Here is a 13,253-nt window from a genome sequence, read left to right on the forward strand (position 1 = left end):
GGCACAATTTGACTCCTGCCCACTCAGCCACAATTCAAACACATTTTTCTCATCAGCCTTCAAGCCTATTAGGAGAAAACTCAGGTGCATGTGCATTTAACTTCAGTTGCAAGTGCATTTCTTTTAACACTTATTCAACAATCTCCTCCTCTCTCTTTCCCTAACCACTCAAGCTACCCAGCCCTATCTGCTAAAGATGGTGAAGCTGAAAGAAAGAGGCACTCTGATATTTTTTAAAAATCACTTTATTCATCACAACCATTTGTACTGTTTCATGCCCAGTTAATCCAGGCAGCAATGAGATCTCCTGATGTCTCTCACCCATGTGCTGTTGGCCTTTTTTCCTACTCTTAAGAATTTGCCAATAGTCCCTATCAATTCCTACGTGACAGTCAGCCAGGAGAAGGTCATGTACTTTCCCTTCATGCACAAAATCATTCCCAAACTTGCACTCTCTGCATCATTCTGAGTCATTTTCATCCTCAGGGGTTTCTTTTCTGTTGAAGTTGACATTTGCCTTAAACCTGATTGCTCTTCCAAATAGTTCTCAGAACTAAATCAGGTGGGCTTTGTTATTTTATTTTAATCTAGTAAATGTTTGTAACTTCATTCTCTCTGAAAAATCATGATTAATTTGATACTGGAGCCTTTCTGTCATCTTGCAGAAGTGTCGAAAAAAGTATTGCAGTGAAATTGAAGTGTTTAATAATTGCCTGGGAGGAAAGAAAAATTCTGGTTTCAAAAGTTACCTTCACTTCAGAAATTAAATACTTTGGGGCTGATTGCTGCTCTCCTACAATACTTTGTATGACTCACTACAGCCCAAAGTAGGTGCCCTCAATTCTGCATTTACAAGGCATCATTTTCATCTGTTTATAGTCCCTTTTCAGTACTTTTCTTCCTTCTGACGTCTGAAATTGCCACTCTTAGAGCACTTTCTGCTCCTGCATAAAACATGCCTGGCTCAGGTCATGGTGGGCTGCTCTTCCTCCTCCCTTTCCTCGAGGCAGACACGTGCAGGGAGCACAAAAGTTGTGTTTTGGCTGGGTTTGTGCTGTTCTCACCCCTGCCCTGCTTGGTGCTTGTGCTCAAGGAGCAGAGGGGGGACAGGTGGGGGCTCACCTGTAGGGAAATCTCCTGCAGGTTCTGGAGCACTTTCCCACTCAGAATGGGAAAGTTTAGGTTTAATTTCACAGACTGTGGTGAACAATTGCCAGTCTCAGCACACTGGGGCCATCCTGCATCCCTTTCCCCAGAGTCCCAGTTCTCTGATGGGAACAAGAAGGATGGCAAATGGGAAAAACAAGAGGTGGAATCCATTAGCTCAAACAGGCCCAGGCAAGGCAGAGAGCCCCAAAAGGCTGGGCCATGACTGGCAAGGGTTTGCAAGAACCTGCAAAGGCTTTAATGTTCAGAGAGGTGAGACATCTCAGACTCCCTGTGTGTTGCATAATCAGGAATGACAACATGCTGCAGGCAAGGAGAAGTTTGGAGAGCGCTGGATTCACTCTGGCTCCTTCCCACAGTGACAAAGTTTGTTCCCAGGAGCTCTGGCAGGGAGCTCTGTGCCCATGAGCTCTGCCCAAAGGGACTCTGTGTCACTGCACTGAAGGGTTCTCCACAATCCTGCCACTGGCATCCCTGCAGGTGCCAGTTGTGCCTAACAGTGACCAGGGACAGACCCTGCCCAGTGCACAGGGGACACGAGAGGAGGTGGCAGCAGTGTGGATTCATTACCTGAGACAGGAGCAGGAGTGCTCCCTGTGCAGTGACAGGGCACAGGGCACGCTCCCCTCTCCATGGTGCTCCTCCCTGCCATGTTTATAGCAAGTGAAGGGATTGGGGAGTGTTCCTAAAACACAAAAGCACCTCCCGCCTGCCCAAACTTGCCTCACTTTCATGTCGCGCACACATCACATTTCTCTGAAAATCGTATTTAACCTTTTTTTTATTTTCCTTGCTAAAAAACCATCTCAGGAGCACGGTGCATCTTCAGGAGGCCACGTTGAACTGCAGCAGTACACCAGGACACGCCCAGATTCCATTCCTCTTGGACCTATGGAATGAAGGGGAGGAGGCCAAGAGCCCCAGGATCCCTCCCACACTTGCCTGATAAATGGAAACACTCCTCAGCTGCCTTGGCAGGTCACCCCGACCCCCGGCTGAGGCACTCCAGCAGCTTTTACAGCCACAGACTGGAAGGGCCTGGCTTATGTTGGAATCTGCTGGTTGCCAGCTTTTCTCTGCTTTTTCTTCTTCTTCTTGACCTTGGCCCCAGCAGTGTCCATCCCACTGGAATATTCAGAGCACAGGAGCTCAGCAAGGCGACGTCTGCTGTGGGTCTTCTTGAGCAGCTCAGACCTGGGCAGGGGGGAAGAGCAGAGCAACTCAGAAATTCAGGAATTCAGAACCCCTTCTCCTGCAACACCACTGACAGCTGCACATTACAGAAGGAGCAGCTCCCTTTCCTTGAGGCTTGATTTGAAATTCTGCCTCGTGCAAAATTAGGTTTTGTTGTGACAGGTTTCCACAAAGGTGGCAAAATCTCACGGCGTTTTTTCAAAGCAAGCCTTTGTTCTGTACAAATGCTCTTGCAGGGGTGGTGGGGAGAAGGAGGGAAGCTTGTGTGCCTGAAGGCTGATGAATGAGGTGACACAGCAGTTTGGAAGAAATAATAATAATAATAATAATAATAATAATAATAATAATAATAATAATAATAGTAGTAGTAGTAGTCCAAAACAACCTATCAGCCCAATGACATTGAACAATGGCAACATTTTCTAAACAGAGCTTAAATCCACAACCCCCTCCCAAATAAACCAAGGGAAAAATCAGAATGTCATGAGTCTAAACCCAACAGATCCATCAGATTTTCTTTTCTTGCAATGTCCTGCAGCCATCCCATGCACCTCACAGCCTCCCTCTCCAGAGATTGGCTTTTGCAAGGGTAGCTGCATTTTGCATGGCCACCAAACTCCAGCATGGGTGTCCCTGCAGCCCTAAACTGCCAGCTATAAATATAAAAACCCACTCAGCATTTTCCCACCATGAGCTCTGCCACTGTCCTGCTCTGTAACCTTGGGCAAAGCTCACCCTCAGTTATTTAAAATACAATTTCTTGGGTGCAGGATCAGCCATTCCCTGCCTCATCCCCATGGTCCTGGGCACAACAGGGTGTCCACATGGCATGTCCCACCCTCCTCTTCATCACCACGGAGTCACAGCCTGGTTTGGGTTGGAAGGGACCCTAAACATCATATAATTCCTTTCTCCAGACCAGGTCCAACCCTTCCAGCCTGGCCTTGAACACCTCCAGGGTCACCTCTCTGAGCAAGTTCTGGTAAGGACCTGTAACAAATCTCAAGAGTTTCCAGAAAAACAGACCAGAAACCTGTTTGTCTCTCTGCACAGGAGGGAACTGAACTGAACAGCAGCCCCAGAGAGCTCTGGTGGCAACACAGGCACTCAGCCGTCCTAAAGGTGACACTTTCTAGCACTCAAAGTCCCTTCAGGTGTCCAAATCCATGCTGGGTGTTGGAGAGAAGGAAGAAATTCTGGCTGCAGCAATGGATCAAGGCATTCAAACACCCAGGGAGGACAAGGGAAGTGAACTCCTGGCTGCCTGTGGTGTTTGTGCTCCCCTCACACAGCCTGTGCAGGGATATCCCCTGCTCAGCCCCTCCACCAGTGGCTGAAGTTCCCATCTGACACTTTGATTGTTGTCTCCAAGCATTTCCTACAGTAATTCCTGGGTTTCCAAGCAACACACCAGTTTACTGAACAACAGGGAACTCTCTGCTGCAGAAGGACAAGGAATCCACCAGTAGCTGCAGGGCTGAGCTGCGGCTCAGCAGGGAGGTTGTCCAACACTTTATTATCAATCAGGTGAAATTGCTGCCCAATTAGTAAATCAATACTCCCTGCTGAGGTGATCAGCTGTGCACAGAAAAGCAGGGATGCAGGGGAAAGGGAGCTCCCTCCCTCTAACCCAAGGCCACAAAAATCAATGGAGTTGTGCTGTGGAACCTGTGCTCATCACACAGAAGAAAAGCAGCTGTCAGGGCCCTGTGTAACCATGAGATGGAGGAGCTGCAGGGAACCAGGAAACTGCACCAGCTCAGGAGCCCTGATTCCTGCTGCAGAGCTGTAAATTCCCCTCTCTGCCCAGCTGGTGACAGCCTCTGGGAGCAGCAAGATCACCACAGGGCACCTTCCCTCACCAAGGGTATGAGACAAAGCCCAGGAGAACTGAGCAAGCCCTTAACACTCACCCCTGAGCATCCCTGGGTAAGGTTTTTAATCTCTTTGGCCTCCCTGTCCATTCTCCCAGCTCTCCCTGGGCTTTCCCTGGTGGGATGGTAATTTAAGGGAGCTCTGTGGTGACACTGTGGCAAAAAGATTCACAGAAAAGCTGTAAATGTAAAGATGCATTTGCAACACAGACAGAACCCATGTTCCCATCAATGGAAAAGCACATGGGTGATGAGCATCTCTTGCTGTGATCTCATGTCTAGGTATCATGGTACACTGAGACAGAGGAAGGAATAAAAGACTCAGGTTCAGAGCTGCCTGTGCACATCTGTAATGAAGCTGCAACCTCACAAAAGCTGGTACCAAGACCCTCAGCAGAGAGACAACAAGGAGAAAGAGGAACTGTCCCCAGATGACTTTGTTATCTCCTCAAGGGCTGGAAAAGACCAGGCCAAAGTTTTAAAGACAAAAAAAAAAAAATCTGACTCCTTCAGAAAACTGGAATGATTTAAACACTGTTTAAACATGAGAAACTTGTGAATCTTGCTAAATACATAACTGAATGGTGAAAAGGCAGGAGAAGAACATCTGGAAGGAAAAGTGTCCAGTGAAGGGAAGAGTAAAATCCTTCTCTCCTCTGCTTCAGTTCCCTTCTACACCCACTCAGAGTTCCCAGCCTGCTGCTCCCCTTCCCCACCTCAGCCACAGGGACCTCAGGGATGCTGGTGCTGCCCAACCCTCCATCTCTGAGCAAATCTGAATGCTTTGCCCTGATCTCCTTGTGCTGGCTCAGAAGATGCCTCTGCTCACCTTTCCCCTCAGTGTGAGTGAGTTTGTTCTTGGAGGTGCTCTCAGCCTGGCTGGCATCACTGCCAGCTCCTTTGTCTTGCTGTGTGAGATGCTGCTGCAATGCAGTGCCCAGGTGTAGGGACCTTTACCCAACTCCCAGCATCTGCAGCCTCCAGAGGCTCCCAAACTGCTCCAGCTGAGGCAGGAGGAGGATGAAGTTGTGCCACAGCGTCCCAGAACTCGTGGTGTGTCTTTGGAGAGACCCGAGGAGGCCGTTCCATTTATCAGAAACCATTTCAACGTGGACTGCACCATCAATCTGCCTGACAGCATCTCCAACAGCTCCTTGACACTGTGCCAGCAGCAGAGCTGGGTTACCTCTGGGCCAAGGCTGCTGCAACACCTGCTTTTCCTGCTTGGAGCATTGGATGAACCATCTGCAGCCAATGCAACCCTGTTTGGGTTGGTTTTGCTGCCGTTGTTTGTGCAGAGTGGGGGCAAGAAATCCATCAGCAATCCTCCACTGCTCTCGACAGGTCAACAGATGGCCCAGGTCCTCTGCTCCCAGCTGATGCAGATGCTTGAGAAGATCAAGGAAAATTATTACCCAGCCAGAATGAGCACCAAGCCTGGTCCAGAACACTCAGGACAGGGTGGTCTCCACACTGGGGTGTGCTGAGCAGCAAAGCCCACCTTGCCCTACTGAAGTTAAATGCATTTCAGCCACACAGACACCCCAGTCTCACTTTCACTGGCATCCCTTGGTCTTCACCCTATGGAAAAAGGCCAAAAGCAGGATCCTCCCAGGATTCTTGCTTCTGTCAGGCCCTTTCCCAGCCCAGAGATCAGAACATATTTCAATTAGAGAGAGACGACAATTTTTGGTGCACAGAGGTTTTCCAGCTCTGTGGGCAAGCACTGTTCACTTGATTGGAGATGGAGCAAAAGCTCTGTGCTGCAGCCACAGTGGAACAGGACAGTAATAAAGGGCACTGCTGTATGCAGGAAACAATCAGATGGGTTTCACAACTATAAAACTTCCATTTCATACGAGGATTTCTTTTACAACATCGTGATGTGGTAGCCAGGACTCACCTGTGTCCCTGAACTGCCTTAATGAAGAGTGATGGTGATGTTTCTTTTCACAGCAGCCATGTCTCTCTTACTCTCATTTTTGGCTCCATTTGCCCATGCTCTTACCTGAGCTCCAGTTTGGCTTTCTAGAGCAGACTGCCCAAAGTGAAATTCCCAGTGGGCAGAATTCCAAAGCTGCATTTTGACTAATTAAGTGATATCAGGAAAGCTCTAAATGCGCACATAAAAACTGGCAAGCAAAGTGCTTCTAATGATGAGACAATTGCTGTGCAGGGAGGCCCAGCTGCAGCCTTGAGTCACAAGCCCTGTATTTATTTCTTCCAAAATTCTCAATGCCAAGATGTTCAAAAGTGGAACCGAGGATGTGAGGAGGGAGAGAAGGTAAAAGGCCATGGTTTGCACCCAAAGCAAAGTGCTGCCCTGGCCATGTGGAGGACACAGGGCTACAAGGTCTGTTTCCCAGGAGCTGTCTGATTCTATCTGGCCATGCTGAAGAATGAATTAACACAATGATCCTGCAGCCAAAGCCTCCAGGCCATGCCCATCTCCACATCAGAGCAATGGCACTGTGATAATGATGTACAGCAGTGCTCTCAAACTCCTCTCCCTGATCCCATTTCACTCGAGGGCTGGGCTTAAACTCTGAAGCACGAGGGGGTTTTCACCTTTGTTTTCATATCACTTTTTGCATATGCTGTAGCAATTCTTGATACTCACAAGTAAATTCAATTTTTCTGAGCATTTCTTGCATCAGAAATTCCTGTAGCAGGGAGTTCCACAGAATCAGCTGAACTAAAGAGCCACCTTTCTTTGTGATGGCTCGAACTCACAGAAAAGCCAAATTAAGTTGCAACTGCTCAGTGCAGTGAAAGCCTTTGGGGGCACACACTGATTTCAAAGGGAAAGCAGGCCCTCAGTTGATGCAGAATGCAAAAGCCTGAGCAGCACAGGGATGCACGGTGGAATGTGCATTGTGAAGGAGTCAAAAGACAAATCTATCTGGCCTGTCAGCCCCTTCCTCGGCGTGCTGCGACTCCAGCAAAGCAAGGACAGCTAATCCCTCAGTGCAGGTGGGATCAGCTTCCTTGCTCCAGCCTGCAGCCAAAGCATGAGCCCAGACACTGACTAAGCTGATGTCCTGTAACTCAATATGCAGTATCTGGTTCTTGTGCTCATCTCTCACCTCAACACAGCGTTGCAACTTTCTGCGAACAGCGGCGGCAATTATTCCTCCGCCTTCAGATCGGGTTTTGCAAGATGCACTCCAGCTAAGGGGACAGCTGGTTTGCACAAAGACCTCTGAAAAATGCATGGAAGTTGACATGGGCACTGAGGAGAGGGCTGCTCCCACATTTCAGCACTGGAACATCACACACCTGGCTGCTCCCTCTCGCTGTCTCACCTGCCCCCAGCGGGCTCTCCAAGGAGGCGCCGAGCACAAAAGGAGACTTGAAAAGAAATGAAAAGTTTTCTTTGTCCTCTTAAGGAAACATTTAATGATTGCCTTTACCCCACTTTCAACCTGCTCTTTATTCTCTAGGCAGGTGCTGAGAGATGAGGCTTTAGTGAGCAGCCTGATTAAAAACCAGTATCAGATGTTGGGAGACAATGTGTAATACGACAACCAACACTCACAGCATCATGTGAGAAATATAATTAAAAAGATTGCTCTGTGACTGTGCTGTTATAATTTCAAGCCTTGCATTTTACAATTAGAAACCATTTGTCTTCTAAATGGCAGGCTAAGTTTTGCTTTCTGCTTTGTCAGTGTGAAATCAAGAGCAATTCTCGAAGTTAATAGCATAATCTTGGATTTATGCAAGTGCAGACTGAATTTGAATCAATATTCACTTTCTCTAAACTATCCTCTAATGTACCCTTCTCCCTTTATTTATTTATTTTTTTAAGCACACACAGAGAAAGCTGATTAAAGCCAAGTTTCAAAGGCAGAACAATTGTTGCACATCACAACTTTGGCTACTTTTTTTTTTGCAGGGTCTTAACTCTGCAGATGCTCCCGGATTTGAAATCTGGAATCTTGAGCCGTGACAGAGCTGTGCAAAGTCTGCCCACTTTCCTTGAGCTGCAATTCTGTGATCCACGTGCAAATGAGCTCTCAAATCACTCTCAGACCATTTGTTCCAACACCTCCACATCCCCCAGCCCCACAGCTCCTGTGTGTAAATACCTACTGTATCCCGGGCTTGTCTGTGCTCTAATGGGATGAAGACTTGGGGAGGAGGAACCCCCATCTAAAAGAGGTTTGTAACAAGGGAAAAAGTAGCTCTAACAGAGTAGCAACATCACAGGAACAGAGAGAGGCATTGTTACAGGCCAAGTAATCCTGTGACACGCTACTGTCACTCATAGCTTGACACCCTGCTGGGCCAGCAAGACATCAAAGCCCACCCCATACCATCTTACATGCTCTTTATCAGCTAATCAGGCTATTCTTCCCGAAATAAAGCTCCCTTAAATCCCCTGCTCACAGGGGCATTCCCATCCTGTTGCCCATCTGCTGAGGAGGGTCAGCTGGAGCAGGAGGCAGAGCAGTGGCCTGTCCCTGGTGGCTGCTGAAAGCAGGACAATGCAGGCTCCAACTTTTTATTTTCAAATCCCTTCCCCTTTGCAATTTTTTTTCCTTTTCACAGGATAGGTGCATGTGCAAGAGAAGTGCCCAGCCCTGGAACAATTATGTGGATTAGTGCTTTAATTGCATGGCTGAGGTTTGCTAACAGGGTTTGTAGCAACAATTACATGGAAAAAGTCGTAATTGATGCTGATAAACAAAAAAGATTTTCCTCCTTTGAATTATTGCAATGATTTTTCTGGATCCTGCCATTGCACTGGGGAAGAGAGCGTGTCCTCAGCACTGTGATCCCCAAAGAGAGGATTTTCTGTCCTGAACAACTCAGAGCAGCCAGGGTCAGATGCACTGAGCACCTTCAGCTCCCCTGCAGGCACAGAAGAGGGCTCAGGGCTCCTCCAGCTCCTTACACACAACAGGAGGACCCAGAACACACCCTAGAGGGGATAGAGCTGCAACTATCCTCATGAGAGATCCCACAGGATTTGCAGAAATTCTTTTCCCAGAGCTACTCCACACCTCCAGGCTTGCAGAAAGATCATTTCAGCCAACAGATCTGCTTTTTTTACACTCGATTCCTGGAGCAAGCCCAACCACCTTGAGGAGCAAGGCACAGCTCAGGAACATCAGGCTGACCTACCTTTTTGGCTTGGCTTTGGTTTTCCTCTTTGAGCCTGCAGTTGGAAGAGCAGTCAGGTTCTGGGGGGCATCTCTCAGCCCAAAGCTCTTGGCCACATGACCCAGGTGGAGAGATTTGATGTGGAAGATGTGCTTGAGCTCCTTGGGATAGGTGGTATAGGCACAAAGGAAAGACTGCAGTGCTGAGGGGAAGGAAAAACACCAGTGAATTCTGTTTGCTGCTGCATTTTTATATATATTTATATAAACACTTAATAGATTCAGCTGTTCCAGCTGAAAGGACATGGGGCTGGTCCTTTGGGACACCTTCTGGTCAGCAGCTGGCAGAAAAGGTTGGCATGTTAAAAACCTGTGCACAGCACTGGTGCAATCCCAAAAGGTGCTGGGGAGGTGTTAGGAACTGAAACAAAGCTCCACTGAATTGTTGGGTTTGGCTCCTGCAAGGCTGCTCCTTTGGCCACAAAAGGTGAATTTGTGGCATTTCTCTCAAGAGCCATTGATACTGAGTGGCAGCAGATAAGAGGAGAGTGGGAACAGAGATGCAGGGATGAAGAAAGAGAAGCATGGAGATGGCACAGGAAGGCTCCTCTGATATTAGAGTCCCAGTAGTCCATGCATTTTTCACCAGTTACCAGCTAGTCCCTTATAAATATCTGAGAGCCGGATGGATTTCCTGACTCATCAGCACACTGAGAACAGAGCTCACCTTCTCAAAAGGGAAAAATAATAGAACTGTGTGCAAATTTCCCTTCCCATCTTTATATTCCTGTAATGCCCTTCCCTCAGGGCTCATTGCTCTAAAGACAATCATCCACTAATATAAGCACTACCTCTGCTCCTCCCCGTCCCCAGAACGTTCACTACACCCGGGCTGGCCCCTGCTCTGGGAATAAAGAGACTTCCAGAAGGAAATTCTGCAGCTCAGAAAATGCCTCCCCTCAATCCCCTGCTTGCTAAACCTCCCGTGTGCCCCCAGCCCTGAGTCCAAAGCACCTCCTGCACCTTCCTCTCCCTCTCACTCCCTCCAGCAGTGAGCTCTAAACTCTCACCTCTCCTGCCCTTGCCTGTTGAGCCACCGGACCAGCAAGTTTGCCCACAGCTTATGTCTAATCTCTTGGCAGCAGCCGGAGATTGGAGTTTATGAACAGTAATAAAAATGTCATTTTAGCAGATCAGCTCCTGGAAGGACCCAGGGAATCCATCAAAGCTCTGTTTACTGAGCAAAGCGAACTCCTTTTCCCAATCGATGAGAAGAAAAGATTGAGTTTTTTGCACCTTCTTCCCAATTTCACAATGCTGCTCTTTTAGAGGCTTCTGAGCACCAGGAGACCTGTGTTTTCCCAAAAAAGAGAATGCTAAATTCCAAATACTGTCTCAGTCTCCTGTCTGAAGGCCATCCTTCTGAGGGCTTATAAACCAGCTCAAATGCTCTCAAAACTCCTGTTCTGCTGCTATTTTTTTTTCATAAAGTTATTGGTCAAATTCACCTATGAGAAGGTGTAACTCTTCAAAGGGAACAATAGGAACTTGCTCCTGCTTTGAATTGAGTCCCATTGGAGCTAATACAGCTGTCTGCCTCAGAGCATTTGAAATGGCTGATACTAAAGATCCTGTTATTATGAAGGCTGAGCTCACCTCCCACAGCCGTGCAGAGAGGAAAAGCTGCTGGTAACAACCCCCCAAAATCAGAATTACAGAATCAAAAGTGTCAAAGGCTCCCCCTCTTCCCAAAGTCCTGACAGACATCTGCCAGATCCAGCTGTGAGCACACAAAAGCAGGGAGAGCTGCAAGGCACTAACCCAGAGCTGAGCTGGGAGCTGCAGGTCACAGAGCCAGCCCAGGAAATGCCTCACCTTGAGCAGCCCAGAGCTGAGATGTTCATTACAGCACCCAAGAGATTGAAATGAAGACCTTTGTGGATGAGATTCTTTTTAAAATCTTTACTATCAGGTCTTTGAACCTCTCAGTGTTGCCAGAGTCATGTTTTCTGGCTTTTATGTGCAATTAGAGTGGCCAGATACTGAACACTTTATTGGATTTTTTTTTTTTTTACGTTGAAATTCTTTTATGATTTTGTGGTCAAAGAGACAGAGCTTTAGGAAAACAACTCACAAAGACTGGTAACAATGCTGGTCAGGCCATAATTCATGTACAGGGTTCCTTACCTTGATGCCACAGGAAGTGTGAGCTATTGAGAGTTTTTACCACACCAACACAAGTCTAAGGTAACAAATAGTGGCTTGGAGTGGGATTTGGGCTTGTGCTCACTAAGACAGAGAATTTAGGTTGGTCCTTTGCACCCCTCCATCCCTATTTTTTCTCCAGGAAATGTAAGTGTGGAAAATCAAAGGAAGAAAAGAAAAAAAGCCAGAAAAAGAAAAGATGATGGGAGTTAGATGGGCTGGTTTGTTGTTATTTTAAACAGGGGATGAGAGTAATGGGATATGAAAGGGAGACAGGTGACATAACCTGTTCACCAGGCTCCCAGCACTGGCCCCAGGGCAGGGCTGGATAAACTGGGAGGCACTTTGGAGGGCAGCTGGAAGCAGGAGGGAAGGAGGCACCAAAACCACCACGGAGGATTTGAGCATTGTGCCACAGCCCTGGGCTCCTGTGACTCTGCTCTGCCTCCCCACACACAGGTGCTGAGGACAGAAAGGAAGGAGGCAAAATGCCCAACGCTGGCTGTAAAACTGGGAAATAAGGAGGAGGGAAGCAGGGTTTGTTTTCTCACCCTCTCTGTGACTCAGGGGCACACAGGATCACTCTCCCGAGCTCTGAAATGAAGCACTACCACCATGCAAATCCTCTGCTCCCCAAAAAGGGCTCCACTCTTGCTGAGGTTCATCCTCCAGGTGGCAGGGCCCAGGCAGAGCCCTCCTCCCACCCATCTCAGGGCTGATCAGTCAATCAAGTTTGAAGGGCAGCACCTTCCCTGAACCATTTGATTCGAGTGTGAAAAGCACGGGAGGCAGAGGCAGAAGGGGAGAGCGGGCAGGGAGCCACTCTGCTTTTGAAAGCAGGCTGAGGTGCAAGCACTGCTTATTAACATTGACTAGGTCAGAAAATGGGGAAAAACAGAAAAAGAGAGAGAAACAAATGCATCTCTGGCACAGTTTCCAATTGATTGTCTGCCATGAAAGCAAAAGCCAGCTGCCATGTTAATTATTCATGATGCCTGGCTCAGAGGGGAGGAAGAGGGGCTTATGGAAGCCACTCAGCAGTGGAAAATTTGCATATGTAGATAGCAGAGTTGGAAAAAGAGGTGGAGTGCTCTTCTACAAGATAAATGGGATGCAGAACATTTCAGCATTTCCTGATGTATTTTCTGTGGTTCTTTTCTGTGGCTAAAGAAGTTATTCATGCTGAGGTCAGCAACAAGTGTGGGTGGGTGGGTACACAGTGACACTGGGTAGAGAGGAACCACAGAGGTTTTTTAGGTGTGACCAGAGTTATTCTCTGGTTGTTCCTGTCACAGGCATTTCAGGTTAGAAGTCTGCAGGGGGTACAAGAAATCCCAAGGGAGCAGCAAGAAGCTCATCCATGCAGAATGAAGGATTATGATTGTTTTAGTCAGATGTTTTGAGATCGTGGATTTAAAAGAGCAGCTACAAAACTGCACCACACACCTGAAAATGGGCGCAAGCTGCTTGTGGAGCAATTCCAACACTTTCACTGCAGGAGGAAGGTGTTTGAAAACCCCAAGGAACTGAAATCAGCCCTGCAACTGCTGGAGGTGGGGTGAGATTTCAGCCCAGGGATGTGCAGTGGTGGGGGGAGAACAGAGAGTGAAACAAGAATTTCAAACCCTTTGCACCTCAATCCAGCCACACATAAATAAAAAAGCATGCAGAATAATTGAGGTAAGCAGATAGTCACAGGAGATAC

General features: G+C 47.8%; 1 protein-coding gene across 2 annotated transcripts in view; it reads right to left on the reverse strand.

The window, feature by feature from the left end:
- Positions 1 to 1,930: 1,930 nt before the first annotated feature.
- Positions 1,931 to 13,253, reverse strand: part of DDX31 (DEAD-box helicase 31) — a 43,957-nt gene continuing 32,634 nt past the window's right edge. Inside the window, exons 19-20 of one of the 2 annotated variants that reach the window (XM_058037920.1) lie at positions 9,366 to 9,546; positions 1,931 to 2,361 (exon numbers count right to left, since the gene is read on the reverse strand). In XM_058037920.1, coding sequence (XP_057893903.1) covers positions 2,211 to 2,361; positions 9,366 to 9,546 — 332 coding nt within the window. In that variant the 3' untranslated portion in view covers positions 1,931 to 2,210. The remainder of the gene's footprint in view (positions 2,362 to 9,365; positions 9,547 to 13,253) is intronic. The other variant, XR_009115429.1, reaches the window with a different exon arrangement.

The sequence above is a fragment of the Melospiza georgiana genome, chromosome 20 (assembly GCF_028018845.1).
Source record: "Melospiza georgiana isolate bMelGeo1 chromosome 20, bMelGeo1.pri, whole genome shotgun sequence".
NCBI classification, from domain to species: domain Eukaryota; kingdom Metazoa; phylum Chordata; class Aves; order Passeriformes; family Passerellidae; genus Melospiza; species Melospiza georgiana.